The 22,200-nt window shown below is 46.2% G+C and overlaps 1 protein-coding gene across 4 annotated transcripts in view; it reads left to right on the plus strand.

Moving 5' to 3' along the window:
• Positions 1-3,404, plus strand: part of COL5A1 (collagen type V alpha 1 chain) — a 127,787-nt gene extending 124,383 nt beyond the window's left edge. For all 4 annotated transcript variants that reach the window (XM_090121356.1, XM_031601829.2, XM_031601830.2 and 1 more), the window contains exon 66: positions 639-3,404. In XM_090121356.1, coding sequence (XP_089977482.1) covers positions 639-785 — 147 coding nt within the window. In that variant the 3' untranslated portion in view covers positions 786-3,404. The remainder of the gene's footprint in view (positions 1-638) is intronic.
• The last annotated feature ends 18,796 nt before the right edge of the window (positions 3,405-22,200 follow it).

Genomic DNA, 22,200 nt, shown 5'->3' on the forward strand with positions numbered 1-22,200 from the left:
TTCGGTAGCGCTCGGATAATAGTCAAACTAATATATTCAAATTAAATTGCTTATATTTGCTCAACAACCCGTGCGTGTCCTTGGGGAGGCAAAACAACTGTACCACAGCCACAGCAGTACTGCCAAGCTCCTGTTCCAGCTCTGAGCTACGCTGAAAGCAGTGTTAGGGCCACTCCATCCTCACAGCAACAGCTCCAAAGTGAGTGCTCAAGGCAAGCATCCTCAGTGGTGCCTACTGCATCTGCAGGGGGAGTTGGATGCAGTGTGCCTCCAAATTAGTGTAGGAGATGCCTGGGTGACACATCTGTGTATTCCTAGTTGACCAGTGAATGTTTGCTCACGATAACCTGCTGCCATTGTGTTGGAGACACCATTGCCTTGTTCATTCAGGAAAAAACTTCTTTACAGAAAGAATTGTTAAGCGCTGGAATAGGCTCCCCGTGGAGGTGGTTGAGTCACCATCCTTGGATGTGTTTAAAAACTGCTTGGATGTAGTGCTCAGGGCCATGATTTAGTGCAGGGTTGTTAGGGTAGTTTGGTTAGGTTGTGGTTGGACTCGGTGATCTTTAAGGTCTTTCCCAACCTGAGCGTTTCTACGATTCCATTGGAGCTCTTCTCTCTCCCTCTTTTCCCTCCAGGCAAAGAAGGGCTATCAGAAGACTGTCCTGGAAATCAACACGCCCAAGGTCGAGCAAGTGCCTATTGTCGACATCATGTTCAATGACTTCGGAGAAGCGTCACAGAAATTTGGATTCGAGGTGGGACCAGCTTGCTTCATGGGCTAAGAGCCACCTGAAAACTAGTCTCCAAATGAGCAACCTCGTAACCTCATTGCGCCATTTAATTAATTAAAAAAGAAAAGAAGAAAAAAAAAAAAAAAAAAAAAAAGAGTTCCTCGTCGTCACATGCACGTTCTGAAACTGGACAGCGATGGGTTCTTTCCTTTTCGTTTCGTTTTGTTCTTCGTTTTGCCCCAGTTCCTCTGTGCCGCGGCACCCGCGCAGAATCGCATGACCTGACGCTGCCCACGTGGCCCATGGACCTGCCCTGCGTGTCCTGAGATGGAAACGCATCCGAGACTTCTTCTCTCCGCCAGACGATGCCAAGTGCTTCTCTGCAGGTTTTTGTTTGTTTGTTTCTAAGGAAAAAAATGGATAATAACTTGAAACTCCCGTGCTCAGCTTGACGTTGAATCCCGGCTCTCATGCGAACCCTGCTGAAGTTCTTCATGGTCATCTCATTGACTTCTGTGTGATTTGCATCGGGTCTAGCAAGCAGATATAATGGCCGTTTCCAGAATCTGTAGTATCTTCATAGAATCGCCTAATCCCACTTCTTACAAAATCTAACCTGACCAATTCGATCGCTAAAAGCCACCCTGGGCATCTCTTTCCCATGTCTTAAAGGTGCTTATATTTTTGTATGTTTGTAAGTAAATATTTGTATTGTATATTATTTGAAATGTTCCCACGTTCCTGGCTTCAAAACATGCATGTGACCCCACCTGACTGCTGCCATCCCACCGGGGGATGCAGCTGAGGCCATTACCCCGCAGCCACTGATGCCTTTGGAATGATGTGCTCCAAAATAAGGAAAGCAAAGCCTCTTTTTGCTACAGAGCCCTACAAAGCAGGCTGCAGTTTGCATCTCTGCCTCTTTGTGCCCCTGCTTCACCTTCATGTATGTGTTTTAAGTTAATTCTTCTCGCCTCCATGTTTCCTTCAGCGTTCTTTTAAAATAAGAATAATTAAAAAAAAAAAAAAAATCTATTCCCAGTGGCAGATTGCAGTGGCAGGGAAGATCCATTTGTCCTCTTGGGATATTGAGTGTAAAACAACAAAAAAAAAAGGAGAGGAAAAAAAAAAAAAAGGTGCTGTTTTGTTTTTACATGTCTCTTCGTGGTGCTATCTATTCGAGTAACATTAACACTACACTGGTTGGACTCTGCCATTGGCCAATCTCCCACTGACCGCTGCTTCAGCTGCTTCCAACGCAGACTGCACACTTCTGCTCCGGTCTCTGGTTATAAATGCATGCCAGCTTCGTATTTGCTATGCAGAAGATGTTTTCTTTGCTTTATGGGAACTTATAGGGCCCATGTAGGACGTATTAAAAGTGCTTACGCCTTTCCAAAAAGTATTCATGCATTTATACGGCGTTGATCACACCAGGTCGTGTTGGTGGCTGAACGTTTGTGGTGCTAATTGATGTAACTGTCGTGAGGACGGAGCTGCGTGTGCCATTCTCTTCCTCTTCCCATGGTGGCTGCCAGGATGGCTTTCTTTCCCACGCAGCGTTTCCGAATCACAGCCCGCTGCCACCCCATTCCTTCTCCACGTGTCGCTTTGTTTTCTCCCCGGCTGTTTCCTTGTGTAGATTCTCTTGGCTGGAAAATTGATGTTGCAGGGGATTTTTGTAATTATTATTATTATTTGGCCTGGAGTATTACAGTTGAGCCGGGGGAGGGGAGGGGAAAGGAAGGAGGGGAGTCTGTCACCATAAAGGAAAGGACATCACATTTACTGTGAAAGAAGGCAATATATGATGTCTTTTCCCCCCCTCCTTCCCTAGCAGAGAGCAGCAGCGCCCAAGGGAGGGAGCGAGGCGGGAGCTGCGATGCTGCACGGTGCTTTCGGGTCTGCAAGAGCCGTGTCCATCCGTCTCCCTTCTTGTGTTGTGTTCTGTCTGAATACTATTCATTTTTTATTTTCCTTTTTTCCACCTTGGGGGGGGGGAAAAAAAAACAAACTCAAAAGGTGCTACCCTCAAACTGCAGACTCCAGCAGCAAAGCAGTGAAAACGAGGATACATACAGTGATCTGGTGCCGAATTCAGCTCCTGCTCACCTTGGCACGAGCCTTGGCTGGGAGCATTGGGAAGGTCGAGGAGGTTGCACGTTCCTGTCTGCAACAGATAAGCCATATCTTGATGTATGTACACACGTGTGCGTCTGTCTAGGTCATGTGATTCTGTTCGGATGAATTCTCATCAAGGGAGCTTTTTTTCTTTTTTTTTTTCTTTTTTTTCTTTTTTTTTTCTTTTTTTTTTTTTTTCCTTTTATTTCCTTGCTTTAAGAAGAAGAAGAAAAAATAAATAAATAAATAAATCCTCTGTTGAATTCCACAGTGTTGTAATTGTACTGAGCTCCAAACTGTTCCGATTCCCCCAGACCACTTAGCTACGGTATTATTGCAATAAAATTACTACTTGTATTTGCAGACGTTCTTTTTGTGTAATTTTATTTCCCTCTTCCCTTAATATATATGACTTGAACAAATGTTGATAAGAAAAATAAAACCTATGGAAAAAAAAAAAAATTTAGTACATAAGGCCCTTTTTAAAATATACTGTCAAACGACGTATTGTACATTTCTTCAAAGTCCAATAAACATGTCATAAAATTTAAGTGTAATGCCCGTAAGAGCTATTTTTAAATATTTTAAACCTGTGTAATAAAGGAATAAATGTAATAGATTTTTTTTTTTTTTTTTTCAATAAATCAAGTTTACTGTTTCCACCTAAACCAACGTGATGTGAATGTCTTCTTGGAGTCGGTCGCAGAGGGATTTCCCCCTGACCCCTGAGCTCGGTGATGCACGAAGAGTTCGTCGGAGTGGTGAAAGGGAACGTGTGCTGTAAAGTAAGAAAGAAAGACCTCAGAGGGAGAACTCCCAGGCCTGGAATGCTATTTCTCAGTGAGGATGGACCCAGCAAGGTGAAGGACTCACGCAGAGCTGTGACCATTGGCCGCCAGTTCTCTGCTCTATAGCAATGGACTTGAGGAGCTTGGCACCACAGCCTGTCCTCAACTCATTGATCCCTGAGGTGAACCCAGGAAACAAAATGCTTCTGCAGCTGCTGGCCAAGCTGCTCAGCTCCAAAGTCCTGCCTGCAGGTGCTGCTGGCACGGTGGGGGAAGCAGCACGGGTACAACCTCTGCAATCTGTGCTCCTGGGATGTGCGAGAAGATGATGGCTCCTTGGGAAACTGCTGTAGGAAATTGCCCATCTGTCCACCAGCATCAACCACTGCTGGTGGTTGTGCACTGCTCTGGTTCTTCGTGCAAAGACTGGTGGGTTGGTGCTGCTGGTTTGCAGGCTGGAGAGATGCCTGCACCTTGAAAGCACGTTGGAATGCAGCAGATGCCTACGCAAGAAATGCATGCCATATGCATGCACCCAGCTCTGTGCACAAAGCTTTGCAATGACTGTGGCAAGCTGGGTCCCATCAACACCTCCCCTTCATTCTTTGGCTGCAAGTAGTGGTAAATCACAGGTTAAGGGGGCTGTGAAGATAAGGATTGGTTCAGGTAAGGTCTGGAAAATCTTGAGGTATTATGGCCCAATCCTCATCCAAACAGACCCCTAAGAATGCAGTGGTACCACAGCTGGGGGAAGAAATCTGGGGAAAAACAGCAAAAATTACCCAGCCTTGGCTGAAAAGATTGAAGCAAATGCTGAGAAGCTTGAAGGTGATGCTCACCTCACCCAGGCTGCCTTCCACTTAGCCCTGCAATAGATCATTGCACTGCTGCAAACACTTCTCCTGAGCGCCTCGGGGTCTCGCTGCTGAGAGCAGCTTTGATCTGCCATTAGGAAAAAGCAGGGACCTGAGCGAGGATCGGCTGTTTGTGGAGCTGCCAGACATGAAAGCACGGTGTATTTTTCAGCTCTTTTCCTGTGACAAAGAGTCCGTGGTTTGGTGTGAGAGCTACAGGGCAGTAATTCTGCCGAGTGCAGCTGGAGGGTAATTTTCGGAAGATCCACAAAAGGAAGCAGCAGGTTACTGAAGCACGAAGATAATTCAGTTTTGCTCTGTGCTCTGAGGTTCCCCTTTGGCCCAGCTGACCTCATCAGTGCAGACAGAAACCAGGACAGAATCAGGCAGTGGGCTCCCACATGTGCTGCATGCAATGCTCTGCACCCACCCCAGCCCAGGAACAGCACTTAACCCAGAGCAGCTGAGTTCCCAGCTGCCATTAAAAGAGCTGAGCCTGAGCAGGGTGCAGTCTAAAGAGCATTTTTCCTTCAGCTCCCCAGACGTTTGCCACCAGGCTGTTTCCTAAGGTAAAGCATTAACTGTGGCTTGTTTTCTGGGTAAAGTTGGAGTTTTTCTTTCTCCTATATATTTTTTAGCCCTATTTCTGGAGGAAGGGACCCAGGTCTCCATGTTGGCCATGTGTCTGTCAGCTCCCTGGTGCTCAGCAGGGATGGATGTGAGGACAGATGCAGGGATGGGCAGAGCACTGCAGTGTGCCTGGAATGGGTGCAGTGCTGGCATATAGTGCTCAGTTCCATCTGCACCACCACCATCACACCCTGTTTGCTCACTGCAAGACACGCCAGCATCGGTTGTGATGTGCCCTGCTCTATTATTATCTCTGGAAGAGATGCTGCTCCCAGCTCCTTAAATACCACGTTTGCATGAGATGGGTAAAAATACAACTGGCTAAAAAAGAAGTGGTGGTTACAGTTAAATTTAGAGACCAGATCCTGGGGGTTTGTTCCCTATGATCTCGTGAGTTTGGGCAAAAAAAAAATAAGTAGGAGAAAACATGTGAATGGGTGCTTTATATGAAAGGTTGGGCTTCCTGAGTGCGACCAAAGCCCTCCTGGAAAGGGGGAAACAGCAAAGAGATGGGAGGCAGTCACAGGAGAGGAATGAGCTCCAGCAGAGAGGGAATGTGAAGTGTTGGGCATAAGGCTTTTGTGGTATAAAAGGCAAACTGGAATTACTCTCAGTGCTCAGCAACTTTCTGTCCAGCATCTTCTCCCCAGCTTTGACCTGATTTCTTTCTAATAACTTCTCAATCAAATGATGTGAGCTGAGCTGACTCGCAGCTCCAGGGGAAAAAATAAACCAGCCCTCTCCACGGCCATGAGGACGCAAAAAGGAGCTGCAGGATCCTGGCAGCTTGCTGCCACCTGTGATCTGAGCTGCTGAGTCCCCAGCAAAACTCACCCAGTGCACCCTGAATGCATCCCCTCCCCTTTAGCCTCTGACAGGTGAGTGGTGCTGCTCTGCTTACCTACCAGCCAGCGCTCTGCCAGATGTGCAGTTTCCAAGTTATTGTGATCTTTCATGCGAGTGCCCTGAGGAGGGCAGACCTCAGAGGTTTTGGGAGAGTTCTACAGAGCTTTTTGCTGTGTCCAGGTCCCACATCCAGCTCAGCTGCTGGGGCTGGAGCTGAGCCCACTGGGTGCAGCTGCCTCTCTGCTTTCCTTTTCAGCTCCTTCTTTGCACAGTGCAAAAGCAGCAGGTGGGCAGGAATGCTTCAGCATAGAATTATCCATAAATCATCACTGTAGTGGGGCCTTCGCTTGTTTTCTTCCCTTTCTTAATTTCTTCCCGTGTATTTTTTTCCCACTTTCAGGCTATAGCCATGCTATGCTGCTTGGCAGCCTTTGCAACCAACCTGGGCTGATGTTCTCAACATCTGCCAGCTGTTCTGCCATTGCATGGTTGCACAACATAGCAGAGTCTTGGAGCTTTTTGAGGCTTCACTCAAGCTCTGAATTCAACCAGGAGGCACTGCTTAGGAGGAATTGATTTCCAGCCCATCTCTTCACTACTGCTTCCAGATGGGGGGATGGCAGCCTCCCTGCAGAAGGGCTGCATTTGTACCCCTTCCAGTGTAAATGCAAGGAGAGCTTTGTTCCTAGCACCTTTCCTGGGCATGTAATCAACTTGTTGGATTTAGGTCTCTCACTAGGTTTTCCTTGTGTCACTACACTGAAAGCTATTTTGCTTTTGATCCCCAAAGAGAGAGGAGCGTTAATGCGCTGTAGCTTTATTTACGGCACCTATTGCTATTTCATTTATTCCTTGTAACTTCTGGCTGCAGATTTTTTCCATCCTGGGGCATCATGGCAGCAAAGTGATTTTCTCCAGAGGCACAAACTCAATAGTTCAGGCAGGCCCTGTGTGTTTCTACCTTCCCAGCAAACAAAACTTAGCAATTTATGCTTGTATTTAATAAGTTTTCTCAAATAGCCCAGAGCAAAACTAAACACCCTAAAGAAATCAAACACGTGAAAACCCTAAAGAAGCAGCTGTTTTTCTTCTTCAGAGAGAAGCCAACACGCCTGTTTTTTGGTTTTTTTAAGAGATGCATAACCAAGAGAGCTCTGAAGCACTGAAATTACATCTTGTACAGCACAGGCTGTCACGCTCAGAGGCACCCCAGCATCGCTGCTCGACACAGCTGAGCGCAGAGAGCAAATCTGCCATCCATGAGCCCTGCGTTGGGACTTAGCGTTCTCGTTCTGACTAATTATTACTATGTTAATTTGACAAAGAGATGTTCCTCTTTGCAGGAAATTTCCAGTGCTGCGCTGCTTTTATTTTTTCGGCTGCTCTTTCATTCTGAAAATCTTCTGTTCTCTCCATACCCTCCATACTCCTCCCATAAGGTATCTGTGCTGATGGTGACCACCATGGGGTGCTGGGGACCTCCCTTATTGTGCCTGAGTTATGGTCTCAGGCTACAGAAACATGCTAAGCTGCTGCGCTGGCAGGAGAGTTGGGTGGAGAAGAACCTGATGAGGTTCAACAAGGGTGTGTGTAGAGTCCTGCACCTGGGGAGGAATAACCACATACATCAGCACAGGATGAGGATACTGATTGTGAGTATCAGTAGAGGATGTCCTGATGAAGAGGAGCTTTGTGGAGAAGGACCTGGGTGTCATGGTTAACCCATGGCTGACCGTGAGCCAGCAGCGTGCCCTCGTGGCCAGGAAGACCAATGGTGTCCTGTTGACCAACAGTTGACCAGTGGTTGACCACAAGCCAACAGTGTGCCCTCATGGCTAGGAAGGCCAATGGAACCCTGGGGTGCATTACAAAGAGCACATCCACCAGGGTAAGGGAGGTTCTCCTCCCCTCTGCTCTGCCCTGGAGATGCCACATCTGGAGCACTGGGCTTGGTGCTGGGCTCCCCAGCTCCAGGCAGATATGGAACTACTGGAGAGGTGGCAAGTCTCCTTCTCTGGAGATATTCAACCCCTCCCCTGAAAACAGCTTCTTTAGCAGGAAGTTGGTTGCAATTGATGATGTCCAGAGGTCCCTTCCAGCCCTTGCAATTCTGTAGTTCTGTGACATGCCTGCCTCCAGCCCATCCACCTGAGACCTGAAACATCCCCACTGCAGGGCAGATCATGGCCACGAGTGCGATGCTGAATTTCAGGGGCAGCCACCCGAAAGCTCAACGTCCCTGTTTGTGCTTCGCCTTTCAAGCAGGCTGATCAGAGACTCCGTTGAAATGGAAATCAAAAAGCTGCCAGGCTTGGAACATTAATTAAGATACACAACAGGGAGAAACGCAGAGGGGAGCGTCTGATTGTGAGTTATCTGCTTGGAGAGGAAAGTGTTTGTGGATTCCATGTGCATATATCATTTTGGTGTGAATGAAAGAAATTGAATCCAACTACAAGGGAAGTTTGTATACCTCCGTGGATTTAATTTTCAAACTTGCATTGTGCAAAGATTAACCTTGCTGAAGGGCATAAGCAGAACAAGCAGAACATGTGAAAATTAATCCCTGATATCAGTTTCTTCAAGAGGAAGCACCAAGCTGAGCTAAATACTTATTGTGTACAAATACCTTCTTTCTCCTCCTACTGCTTTCTTCCCAGCTCTGCGTTGTGGCTGTTTCTGCAGAAGGCTTTGCCCAGCACGCCTGCAGGCCTGGACAGACAGCACTCCTGCACAGTGTAGCTGTTGAGCAGCCTGCTATTGCTAAGGAATATTAATGATATTTTTGAGTAGGAACCTGTGTCCTTGAGCATGCACGGGTACAGATATCTCTGCCCCTTGCTCCTGCAGCTCAGTTGCTACAAAGCCCTGCGTTCCCATCCATGGAATAAAGTGAAGGCACAAATTAGCCCAAAGCCTCACTTCTCTGTGGAAGAAAGCGTCAGGACTGAAGAATGCCTTTGGAAAAACCATTCAGTTCTGGATAGCCTCTCTCATCTCTGTCTTTATGGGCTCTGTACTCTGAGATAATTGTTTTCCTGCCCATTCTGCTGTGGTGTTTATTACACCAAGCTCCTCTCGGTGCACCAGGAGGGATTGCACCAGGTAACTGTGTCCCAGTGCTGCCAATGGGGCTCCAATACTGACCTTGGCACAGATCAGGAAAGGGACCGGCAGCACTTCTAGCCTGCCACATTTTAGCTCTCCAGGGATTAATTAGTGCTCTTCTAGGGCCCAGAGAACTCCAGGAATGGTGCGTGTATTTTTAGTACGACTGAGGGGGATGCATAACTCACTTCTCCATGTTTCTCTCCCTTATCTCTTTCCTCTCATTTCACGTCTGGCAAAACACAGCCATTTCTATTGTGGAGTGTTTTCCAATCTAATTAGCTAAATGTTTTCATTGGGGTTTGAGACCCTTGGTTGAAAGCCAGCTGTTTGCTATTAGGCACTGCTAATAAGGTCAACCACGCTCTGGGCTCAAAATATTTGTGTGAAATGCTGCAGATAAAAGCAAGCAGGAACCCACACACAACGCCGCCGCAGCATCTCCCTTTGCAGCCAGTGCTTGTGTGGCCATGGGGCATCCCTGGCTCCTCATGGCTGTGCATTAAGAACCACACAGTTTTCCTTTATCCTCCTCAGTTTGGGCTGAGGAATAATTCATTTGCTACCTCGATTTTTATTTATTTATTTTTTTTTAACTCACTCCCCTCTGAAGACTGATAGCGCTTTACTGTAAAGGGGAGAAAATCAACTCATGCTGATCTATGGCCGGGCGTTATTTCTTCTCGTGGAGTCTCAACTGCAATTTGTTCAGCATCTTTGAAATTAAAATTCTTTTTCAATCTCCCCAGATAGCTGAAAATACGCCGTTATTGCCCTCTCTCAGATGCCTGCTCCCTCCGATCAGAGCACGGCGTTATCAGCATCGTGCATTCTGCTTTGCATTCAGAGTGGTGTGGAAGTTTTGGGCTGTAAATAATGTCCCTGTGTGGCTCAGGGAGAATTATTTGGGGCCGTTTCTTTTTCATTTTTTTCCTCTTTTCCTTCTTTCTCCCTTTTCCTTCCTATCTTTCTTTCTTCACATCTCGGAACGGGCGATAAATTAATCACTTCTTCCCCCGTAGCAACCACCAACGTACAATATGGAGCTGATTACTTCACACCTGTGATTTAGACTCAGAGGTGACCCCGCAAATGGCAAAAAAAAAAAAAAAAAATAGAGCTTATTGTGTGCTGCCTGGGAGGCACAGAGCACAGTGCAGTCCTAGAAAGCAGCACGCGGTCATAGAATCATAGAATGGCCTTGTTTCAAACCCCCTGCTATGTGCAGGGTTGCCAACCACCAGACCAGGCTGCCCAGAGCCACACTCAGCCTGGCCTTGAATGCCTGCAGGGATGGGATGACCCTGCTCTATTCCCAGTGCAAAGAGGGATTCTCAAAGCCCCGCTGCATCCCCATTGCTTTCCAGAGCAAATTAAAACTGGAGACCAAAAAACAACACCATCCAAAAGGTCTGTCCCATGGAGACTTTTCCTACTCTTCTGGGATGGGTCCAGCTCCCTTTACTTGCCTGCATCTCTATTGATTTCCTAAAAGCCAAAGGCTTCGTGTTGTTTTGTTTCTAATTTTCCATAGAGCTAATTGGATCAGTGAGCAGAGAAAGCTTTCAGGAGAAGGAGCTGCTGATGAGCAGACAGCACACAGAGCTGGGTGTGTAATCCCATCCTTACCCACGGCCTCGTTAAGATCCTTATTGCAGACATACACCCAGCTGGGCTTAGTATCAAGGTCTGTGCTTCTCTCCTCCTCCCTCCCCTTCCTGCCTTTTTTTTTTTTTTTTCCCCCACATCATATAATTTGCTGCTGTGTGCTGGAGGAAAGTCTCCTTTAACAGGTACGTGTGTTGCACTGAGCGACATCCTCAATTTAAATGGAAATTCTATCAATAACCAACGTGCTATTTCTCCTCGCCTGGGAAAGGGCTTAGAAATATCATTCAGAGGTTAAAAAAAAATAATAATAATAAAAAACCCACAGTTTGAACCCATTGGTACCGGAGCAGGTGCTGTCCTCTCAGAAAGGCCAATTGCAGATAATGAACTGCCCATTTGTTTGCAGCCAAGGGAGTGTAAATTATCTGCCTGAAATACGAGTTCAGTAATGAAGGCTGAAAATGAAACGAAGGTGAGAGGAAATGGGAATCTCATTAGGTGGTGACCACTGCCACGTCTTCCAGCGGCATTAAAAGGTGTTGGCTGAATGCAGGGGCCAATGTGGGGACAAAGAGGCAGAAACTGCAGCTATGAGAGCACGAATGAACAGGAGGAAGGTAGGAGCAGCAGCATTAGTTCTGACCACAGCAAGTTTGGGAGATGTTTTTGCCTTGGAAGAGGGAGGTTTAAGTGACAGTGCGAGGGGTGTGAGGAGGTTGAGGTGTGAAAAGGGGCTCAGTGTGTGTTCAGATCCCATCCATCACCCCCTCCTTTTCTGCAGCCTTTTCATCCTCTTCCTTTTGCCTCTGTTTCTCACAATTTGTCCATTTGACCTCCATGGGTCAGAGATCTTCCTGTATCATGTAATGCTATGGAAGCCCTGAAAGCCATCCCCTAAGCATAACTTGTAATGCAAAATGAATCAGAAGGAATATTTACTCATTTTCTTGTGTAGAAGAGAGGGGAGAGGGGGGGGGGAAGGCAAAATATTCTATTGTTCTCTCATCATTCAAAATTCCAGAAATGTTCACAAACAGCTCTTTTCTAGATGGGAAACTTTTCAAAATGAGAAACTTTCCCACATCCCCATGTTGTTGAAAAGCCATTTGCTCCTAGAAGGGATACTTGGAAGCAAATTTTTCAGCCAGCTGTAAAAATAAATCACTGAATATCGCTTCCTTTGACTGATGAGATTTATGTGTGCTGTATGGGTGATTTATAGAGAAGATCACTTAAAAATGCTCCCTTGACTGTTCTCGATAAAAAGCATTGATGCTCTCTGTGCTGCTGCAGGGCCTTGCTCCATTGCACCAAGCAAGGCAAGGACCTCACATACGGAATCAGCCTCATTGCTTGCAGTCTGTGTTTGACCACACTCATTTAGGGAAGAAGGAGGATGAGTAGGGAGACGAGCAGTGTAGGAATGAGCATCCCTTACTTCTCAAGGCAGGATTCCAGCACCAGAGCTGGGAAGTGAATCCCTTCCTGGGCTGACAGTGACCCATTAGGAGGATGGAGGAGGTCCAGCAGTGCAGAGGTTGTGTGGGATGTCACAGGGGATAAATGTCTCTTTCAGTTTGTATCTGGGTTGATGTGTTGATGTCTTTACTGCTTTTCACGGTCCCCATCCTCTCCAGAGATGGGAATAAGTCCCTGGTCCCTGTTCAGATCTGGGGCTTAGCTGCTTTTCTAAATTTGTTGAGATTCATTTATGGCTGTAATGGAGCCTCTGCCCGTATGTTTAAATCCCAAGGAAGTGCAGCCTTGCAAATGTCTGATCACTTGCAATGAATAATTCCGGCTGACAGGCAGTCAAGTGAAGATGAGTGGCTTCTCTGCCATCCACATCTCTAAGAATACTTGGTGAGAAGTTTCCATTTGCTGCAGCTGGTGACTGCACAGCTTTAGTTTTCTCTTCCTAACTGATCAACCCCAGAACAGGCTCAGGCACAGCCTTTCCCTGTTGTAAATCACAACGGGATAAATGCATCGCAGGGCCAACCAAGCTGGGGCTGCTCTTGTGCTCCCTAGGCTCAGTGTCGCACTCTGAAGACATCTCCAAGCCCATAGCAATGATAGCACAGAGGAGAAATAACATGAGTTCATCTGTGTCGTTGTGTCTGTCCCAGCTGTGCTTCAGACCAGGCTGGAGGAGCCACCTATGTGAAATAAAAGGAGTGAAGAGATCAATTTCACCTCAGAAGCTGAGGGTTTGAGTGTATTTACTTTAGTGCCCATCCTCAGCAGTGGATTCAGCATGAAATACTGCATGAGAGAAGAGCATCTTCATTCACTAAATAGAGCTGTGAGGGAAATCAGTGCTTCCTGAGGAGCACGGGGTGCAATGGAAGCTCTGCAGCACCCTCAGTCTGTGCGTGGTGTCCCCTGACGTGTCCTTCTTATGGAAAAATAAAGTCCACTGAAGAATAAATAAGTACCAGGCATAAAATAAACCGAATTGAAAAAGCAAATGCTCCCATGAAGGGAGGATGCTGGAGGGTTCAGCCGCTGGTTTTGGAGCAGAACCCATTTCCTGTGCTGGATGCAAAGGCTGTAAGGGCTGGAAGATTTACTTTGCCCTTGGGCATCACAACCCGAAGATGTGGTGGGATTTTCCAGGATGGAAACAAGGAATGAGGGAAGTTTAACTTATTCAATAGTTTGTTAACATGCTATCAATTATGACAGGTGTGCCATCAGCCACAGTGCAGTGAGCCCTGGGAGCAAGGTTAGAGCTTGTAGGAGCATCCCCAGTGCCAACGCACGACCTTGCTAAGGGCTGCAGTTAATGCAGATTCAACAAATAAATAAACATTTGTAATAGGTCTGGTACCTGACCTCATCCCAACGGTGATCACTAACAGAATTATTGACCTGACCGTTTGCTACTGGAGAATTTTGGAAATGCCAGGTGGGTGTTCATAAATCACACAGTACCGCTCATTTTTCTTCCTGGACTCAGCCTGATGCTGGGGCTGTGTAAATCATGGTGTACAGAGCCTTTATGGGGTGCCATAAATCTCAGAGCTCTCACCTTCTTTTTCTTTTTTTTTTTTTTTCCTTTTGTCTTTAATAATTAAAGCTCAAACAGAGAGCAAGAAAAGCTGAGCCCCTCCGTGAGCTCTGAGGTTTTGGGGGGTTTGGGGGTTTTGGGGGGCTTGGGGGGTATTTGCTGTATTTTGGATTCCTTGTCCAGCCTGAGCCACAGGGCTGCCTAACCCCAAGTACCCAAACAGCAGCAAAATCTGAGCTGAAGGGCTGTTAGGAGACCTCAGAGTATTGCTGTCAGGAAATTCACGCTGAGCGCTACGTAAAACCAAAAAGAGCCTTCCTTTTATTTCAGTTTCTGTCTTTCATTCCAAATTAGGATGAATGAGATGATCATAAGGAGATACGAAAAGGATATTTAAGGGACGGGCCAAATGGTTTTAGAAATGAGTCTCAGGGGGAACACAGTTATAAAAATTAAGCCAATTAGATTGACCACGGGTTGTTTTTCCTCTTCATGAGGAAGCACGCGGAGGTAGATAATTAAGGCCAGTGCAGATGTAAGGATTAGTATTCCCGGCTGCGAAGCCCACAGTTTTAATTAGTCACTGGGTCTTTCTGCAGGGCCATGTTAATAGACAAGGGCGTGGTGACCTTTTCCTTTGTTTTTTTTTTTTTTTTTTTTTACCAGGTTCATTACAGCCCTGCTTATTGCCAGGAAGCATTGCAGCTCTGTGCTTGCAGCAGCTTTAAAGGCAGATGAAAGCCATAATACCCCGGAGGCTCACCAAGTGCATCATCCCAGGTGAAAACTCCTTGCTTTCTGTCGTGGTTTCCCAAGTTTTGTGCTGCTGTGCTCCATGCCTTGTGGGGATGTAGCAAATCCAGCAAAGTTCTTGGTGTCTGATAAAAACCAGTGTAAGCCAGAAGGACGTTACTGCTCTTGACACAAGAAGACACTCAGCCAAGTTTCTCATAAAATAACAGGATCACAAAATCAAATGATTTTGTAGTAGGTTGGATGAGACCTTACAGACCATCTGGTTCCAACCTCCTGCCATGGGCAGGGACACCTCCTGCTAGAGCAGGCTGCCCAAAGCCCATCCAGTGCAGGGTGTGTGTAGATTGCCTGATTGCTTAGCAAACCATTGATCTCCTGGGTTTATTGATGCACAAAGATTATTTGTGGGTCTGCGAAATGGAAGTATCTGTCTCATCCCTTTTGAAATTGTGTCGATATATGTACCTGGCTGTGGTAAATCAGACCAACCTTGTGAAACCTCTGCTGTTACAGCAGGGTAAAACTCATGTAAATGAGACCAGAATCATGCCAAAACCCGGCAGTAAATGAGCTGCAGCAGCAAAAGCAAGCTTAATGGCTGTGTACTGCAATTTAATGGATATGTACAGCCCTTGTTTTATTACCAGGTTTTAGGAGAATAGCATCCATTTAATTGACTTTGATAGAAGGAGGTCTCCTTAGTACTGCAGACTAGGGCAAAACCAATCATGAATATAATCAAGGTATTTTCTTCCAATATGTATTTTGTCTTGCAGTTACACCTGGCCCACATACCTTGCTGGCTGCAGGAGCTCTGTTCCCTTCCCTGTTATGGGGAAGAGCAATCCAACACATTCAGGTCTTTCCAGCCAAGCAACCCACAGATGCTACAGCCAGAATGTTGTAGGCTTCACACGTTTGTCTCAATCAAGCACAATCAGTGATAGCACCAGTTGCCCTCAGCAATCACACCCAGAGCTTTCTGAGCTTCTTTTGGGGCTGGGATGAGAATACTGGGGTGGGATGAGCCACAAGGGTCATTGCTAAGGTTTGGGACCCAATGTACACCTCACTGTTGTCCCCAAGCAGAGAAATGGTTCTGCTGTGGCTGGCAGATACTGCTTTTCACTTCAGACTGGGGCCATGCTTCTGGGTTCCTTCAATAACAAAAACAAGCTGAAAATAAATGCCAAAACGTAGGATAATTATCACGCAATTAATTTCAGTCCTGTCACCATAACATTCTGTTTGACCTTATTCATTGTTACTTGATCTTCAGCTCATTAATATTTCAGGTGACCTTTGGGGCTGGGAAGAAGCTGCAGTTTCCCACTAGCATCCATGAGTCAACACGAGCATCAAGTCACAGCAGCACGCCGAACCTCATTTATCATTCCATTTAAGGTGTCAGCAGAGCCATTATTCAAATGAATGGCCACACAAGCAATCAATCTTTAATGAAACAATAATTGCACCTTCCACTCTGCAAGACCTCTGCCTTTCTTAAAGGTATCCTGTGTATTAATTATTGAAAATGTCTGTGTTTTACCAGCAGTAAGTTATGTTTCACCAATTGCCATCTTTCAAGAGAGTTTTAACAGGGAAATTTATGACTCTCGATTTCACTAAGGAAAAAATAAACAGTAGATACTGTTCTTTCTCTTGCTTTATCATTTCTCATGATTCTACTGGGGTTTTGTATCAGAAACATAGAAAGATGGTCCCAGTAGGATGCTTGGCAGTAAAGAGATAGTGTATGTAGATGCCATCCACAGGTGACACTTTTGAATGTCCTTGTGCAAAACACTCCTGTTCTGTAACAGGTGGTCTTTGTGGTAAAGTCAATGAAAAGAGCCATAAAATGTTCCCAAGTTGGGATACTTCAGGGCTATCTGTGTCTCTTTTCCCTTGAAAAATACTCAAACTTGCTTTATTTGCCAAAATTTGAGGGGATTAAATTCTAATACATGTGGTAGGAAACAAGGCTTGCACCAGGTGAGACCCCCTGATTGCTTTTGCCACTTAAAAAGCCGCTGCTTTTTCAGACTGGTTTGGGGGTTGGTGCTGGGATTGGTGTTGGGATTGTGTTGGGATTGGTGTTGGGATGGTGTTGGATTGGTGTTGGGATTGGTGTTGGCATTGTGTTGAGATTGGTGTTGGCATTGTGTTGGGATTGGTGTTGGCATTGTGTTGGGATTGGTGTTGGCATTGTGTTGGGATTGGTGTTGGGATTGGTGTTGGATTGGTGTTGGATTGGTGTTGGATTGGTGTTGGGATTGATTGGTGTTGAGATTGGTGTTGGGATTATTTTGGGATTGGTGTTGGGATGGTGTTGGGATGGTGTTGGGATGGTGTTGGGATTGGTGTTGGGATGGTGTTGGGATGGTGTTGGATTGGTGTTGGGATTGGTGTTGGATTGGTGTTGGGATTGGTGTTGGGATGGTGTTGGGATTATTTGGGGATTGGTGTTGGGATGGTGTTGGGATGGTGTTGGGATGGTGTTGGGATTGGTGTTGGGATGGTGTTGGGATGGTGTTGGATTGGTGTTGGGATTGGTGTTGGATTGGTGTTGGGATTGGTGTTGGGATGGTGTTGGGATTATTTTGGGATTGGTGTTGGGATGGTGTTGGGATGGTGTTGGGATGGTGTTGGGATGGTGTTGGGATGGTGTTGGGATTGGTGTTGGATTGGTGTTGGGATTGGTGTTGGGATGGTGTTGGGATTATTTTGGGATTGGTGTTGGCGTTGGCTCACTCTGTGTATGAGTTGGCCTTGAATCCAAGGGAAGATGAGCCAAAACGTTGAGTGCTGGCAGGATCTGGAAACTGATAAATCTCATCATCATTTAAATTTTTATTAAAATGAAAATTCCTATATGTTTATTGACTCTGAGGCTGTTCTCTTCCCAGAGGAGAAGAAAAATGCGACTGGCTGGGGGCTGCCTGGCTGGGAGGTAAATTGCTCAGTGACAAAGCAGTGCTTTGGGAAGTGAAAGAAGTGATGGGGTGATAAGTGCCACTGTTGGTGGTGTAACCTCTGTGGGTTTCAGAAGTGGTAGCAATGCACTGCTCTTAATACAACTACGGGGAAGTTAAAATTAAGCAAGTTCCTATTATTAGGTTTTTTATTATTATTAATATCTCAATATTGTATTATTCTTTATATGTTTTTCCCTCACTGTGATCGCAACTCTTCAGCTGAATATTTTGTCTTCTCTCTATTTATTCCTTGAATCACTGGCAGCTTAGTTGGAAAAGGATATTGCAATGGCCTGGTACCCTGAGCTGTTTGCACTGATGTCCCCACGGAGGGGACACAGAGAGCTGGCTGGGAGAAGAAAATGAACAGTTCTATTTATGCAGCAAGTAAATGATCGCGGAGCGAGGTAAATATGTTAACAAAGAGCCTCTGCTTGCAGCAGCTGTGACAAGGCTGTGTCTTGGGGAGCAATCTCTCTTGCTGTTAAGTTTCTCTCTAGTTCGTATCGACTCTGTGCTGCACTAGGGCAGCTCATGCATCGCACACCAAAACTATTATGCGCCAAGCAACCCATTGTGCAGGTAAAGCTTCAAAGCACAGTGCTGTATACTTTTTTTCCTCTCTTTGCAGAATGATTTCCATTTGCCTACATTCTTTCCTGCTCTCAGTTGCCCCAGGTCAGGGTCTCCCTGTGCTGACTGAGGGCACAGATCTGCCCACAGATGCTGGAAGGGTGATGCTTTCCAGATATCCCATGGCTGACACCCAGGTGGGCTCCCAGCCCTGGCCATAAGGAGGCTATTCTGGAGCAAAGCCCTGGAGCACTGCAGTGGGTAGGGAAAAAAAAGCCATTAAACCCTTCTGCCAGCACAGGATTAGCTAGTGCAAGGTTAAATCTCACTTCTTAAAAGGTTGGATTGCAGGGTGATAAATGGCACGGCTTCCTGTATTGTTTGGTAATTAATTGTTTGAATCCTTTTGTATTAAGGGGGGGGAAAGAGGAAAGATAAGAGAAGAGGGATGCCCTATTCCTGCTGTACGCGCTGAGCTCCATCCATTGTGAAAGGATTTATAGTTTTCATCATAATTTAATTCTAAAACATATCATTTAATTAAAGGGATTTATTAAAAATCCCCTGGCGGTGCCTTTTTACGATTAGCCCAGGAATCAGCCCTTGAATGTCATGGAGACAATTCATCAATTGATTTGTTTAACTGCACAGGTCTCAGCCCTCCCTGCTCCGGATGGAAGAAAGAAATCTATAGACAAAAGCTCAAAAATCTCATGGATGGATCAGTTTACTGATTTCATTCCCTTTTTTTTTTTTTTTTTTTTTCCCATTCCCTTCCTCGTATCTTTGGGACTGGTTTACAAACCTTTGTTAATGAGCCGATTAACAGTGATGATGGAGAGCTCAGCTGTATGTCTGTCCTATGGCTGTGGGCAGGGATGTGCAGCGCTCACTGTGATGTGCCATGTGTGCTCTGCAAGACCTGCACCCAACACAAGAAGATCCATCAGTTGTAAGGAGGAAGAGATTCCTAACAGCACTGCTGAAGACAAAAGCTTGGGAATGTTTCTAGGCTTCTTGAATTGCATCAAGGCTCCAAATATTAAACAGGAATGAGAACACAAACGGGTTTTGGATCACCATCTGCCTTCTTCATCCTTTCTGCAGAGGAAGAGACCCATTCAGGGGACTCTGAGACAGGAGCACATCACTCCATGGTAGTCAGCTCACTGTCACCAGCCCTGGCCGCTGCCATTTGTCTCTCTCAAAATTATTCTCTTTCCATTTGAACTTCTGATAAAATGTCTTGAACCGCTCTTCTCACAACCCATAAATCCTCCCCTAACCCACGCGGAGAGCTTGGGAGTCTTATTAAAAAACTCATGAGTGAGTTCAGACCTTCCCCAATGACTCTGTGCCTGCAGCCTTTTTAAGTCTTCCACGGTGAAATCAGGAGTTTCAGTGCCGACTTTGGCATTGCTCCCCAAGCTAAAGCCTCGTGCTGAATACAAAGCAGCACTTAAGGGCTCCATCTCCAGATCCTCACGTCAGGCTTAAATACAGTATGGCTTTGGATGTAGCTGTCTATTAGCCCTGTTTATTAGATCTGGGAGGACTAGAGAGAAAAGGGAGAAAAGCCCGCAGAGGGAATGCTCTTTTTGTTCTTCTTCCACAGTACAATATGTGAAGGGGACTGAAGGTGAAATATTACTTCAGGAGATGCATTTATGATTTGCCCATGCTGATATTTTAATTGGCCCCTGCATGTTAATAGGAGGTGATTCCAGCACTGGTCCTTTTTTTTTTTTGCCTCTACCTTCTCAGCTGCAAGGAGCAGCTCTTCTCCAAGTCAACCAGTCCATAGGCTCAATGTTTTAGGTGGTATTTATGAAAGTTCTGAAATTGTTTGGAAAAACGTTTCCTACTATTCTTATAGGTTTTGTCCCCCTTAAACCTGTGTGACCCCCTCCTGTTTGCACTCTCCCAACATTTTACCCCAGCTGGTGATGCTCTGACAGCAGTACCTATGACCAATGTGTTCAGAGCCATGCGACCCTATTTCCAGTCGGATCCAGCCAGCAGGCAGGACTTGTCTTCTGACACCAGAAGGCAGACACATGAAGTCCATCATCATCAGTCCATCTCATCTTTTTCCCAAATCCTATGCTTTCACACCACAGGAATAGCCAGATTTCCTCTGCCCTTGTCTCTGTGGGCCCCCTACCCTGGCTGGGCTGGCCAGGATGCTTGTGGGACTCCATCTTCTGAGTCCTGGAGAAACTGCTGACCACATCGTTCCTCTTCCCACTTGGCCCCTTGGAGGTGTTTTTTTCCCAAAGCTTTCAACTCTCCCCTCTCTTCTGTTGAGGAGTGAAGGTTGCTGGTGTAGCAGCTCATTTGCATTACAAAATGTGAGCTGCTGTCCTTAGGCTTATGAAGAGCTGTCAGAGGACTGAATTAAAGCACAATGCCCCAAGTCCCTCTTGGTTTGTATTTAATTAAGGCTTTTCATTCATCATTTATTTCTGCATCCCATCTTCTTTGGTAGTTTATCAAAAAAGACTAAAAAGGTTTCCTCCTGACAAAGATGCTGATAAGTGTTTTCTGAAGGCAACAGGCTTCTCTGCTGCCCGTACTTCTTATTTCTTTAACACATGCATATTTTTTTAATGACACAGGCTTTTTTAATTTACTTTTTACTAAGGAGAGTCCTGCCAAATTTACAAGAAACTTATATGTATGTCTATTTTATTGTAACTCTTACTGCTCTGGATAAGTGCTGCTCCCAACATCGGTGCCCAGTGCTCCTGAGGGACGGAGAGCTGCATCTGGCACTTCAGGTATAAAATTCACAGCCATGAAGAAGAGGCAGTGAGAAGTCTGTCTGATTCTTCCCAGGTGCTGCTCTGTGCCAGGAGCTCCCATCTTCCCTCAGCACGTGTCCCTGTGTGAGATCTGGAGTCTTTCAAGTCTGGATATGGGAGTGATGTCGTGCACAAGCTTTGGCTTGGTTTCTGCAAAAGCTCATTCTGAAAAGAAGGGGTTTATATATATCCTCCCATCTTTCCTCCTGTTACACAAACATACTCTCTCAGTGCAGATAATTAAAAATGCTCACACATCCCCAAAGCAGAGCAGCTCAGGTGTGACCAAACGTGCCCGTTCCTGCATTTCACCCTTTGAAAGCTTCACAAATCAAAGAGAATCACTTTCAGGCAGTGATGAATTGCTTACGTTCCCATGTGTTTGCTTGGAGTCCTCCTTTAAGAAAATGTGAATGTTTTTGCTGGCTGTGAAAGTGTGGGGGAGATGCTCCAGTCCTCTCGAGGTGTGAGGAGCAAGCTGGCACCCATCTCCATCCCCATAAAGCTGCACTGGGGGGTTCATAGCCACACTCCAGGCCGTGTGGGTATGGAGCTTTGTCACAACACTTCATCCCAGCTTGGCTGGATCCCCTTTCCTTTTTAAACCCCAACCACTTTGCTCCTGATCTGACCTGCTTCATCTCTCTGGCTCTGTCTTTCCCTGTGATGGCTGCTGCATGTGATTTGCTTTTACGTGGGCCTAAATCTGGATTGATGATCTGCCCCATCCTCTGAAGAGCTGTATCACTGCGATGCCATTTCAGAGCCACTATATCACTGCACACAGACTCCCCAGCTCCCGTCCCTCCTAACAATGCATTACTTAAGAAAATTAAAGCTGAAGCATGTATGTGACCATCCTTCTGATTCAGGGGGCCGTGCACCAGAGACGTTGCTGGAATAAGGAAGGCTAGCACTGCCTTTGCTCAGATCCTTCTGGCAGCACTTATCAATTATTTGGGTCCGCATTATGAAGCCAAGGCTCTGTGCCATGACACCGGTTGTTGCTGACAGCTGGAATCTCAGGTCCCCTTGATCATGTGGGCTTTGCTGCTGGGGACAAATAGGAGTTTTCTCCTCTCCTTTACTGTATGAGCAGGAGAAAGGTTTTCTTACCCAGGCTCACCCAGGGCTGCTCCTCCTGCACAGCCATCACACCATAAGGTAACAGGAGGGAGTGGGAGATGGGAGAAGAGCTCTCCCATGGCTCTGCAGCAGGAGATGCTCTGCTCCTCCTGCTCTGCATTTAGCTGCCTGCTGAGCTGGCTCCCAGTGAGAAACAGTCAGGGAGGGGAGAGCAGGGGGCACCCAGGTGCTTGTGCAGCAATAACTTATTTATTTAGAAATCAGCAAGGTGTGTTTGCTCTGCAGTGCATCTGAACAC

Source organism: Phasianus colchicus, chromosome 19 (genome assembly GCF_987193195.1).
Source record: "Phasianus colchicus chromosome 19, bPhaCol1.hap1.1, whole genome shotgun sequence".
In the NCBI taxonomy this organism is placed as follows: Eukaryota; Metazoa; Chordata; class Aves; order Galliformes; family Phasianidae; genus Phasianus; species Phasianus colchicus.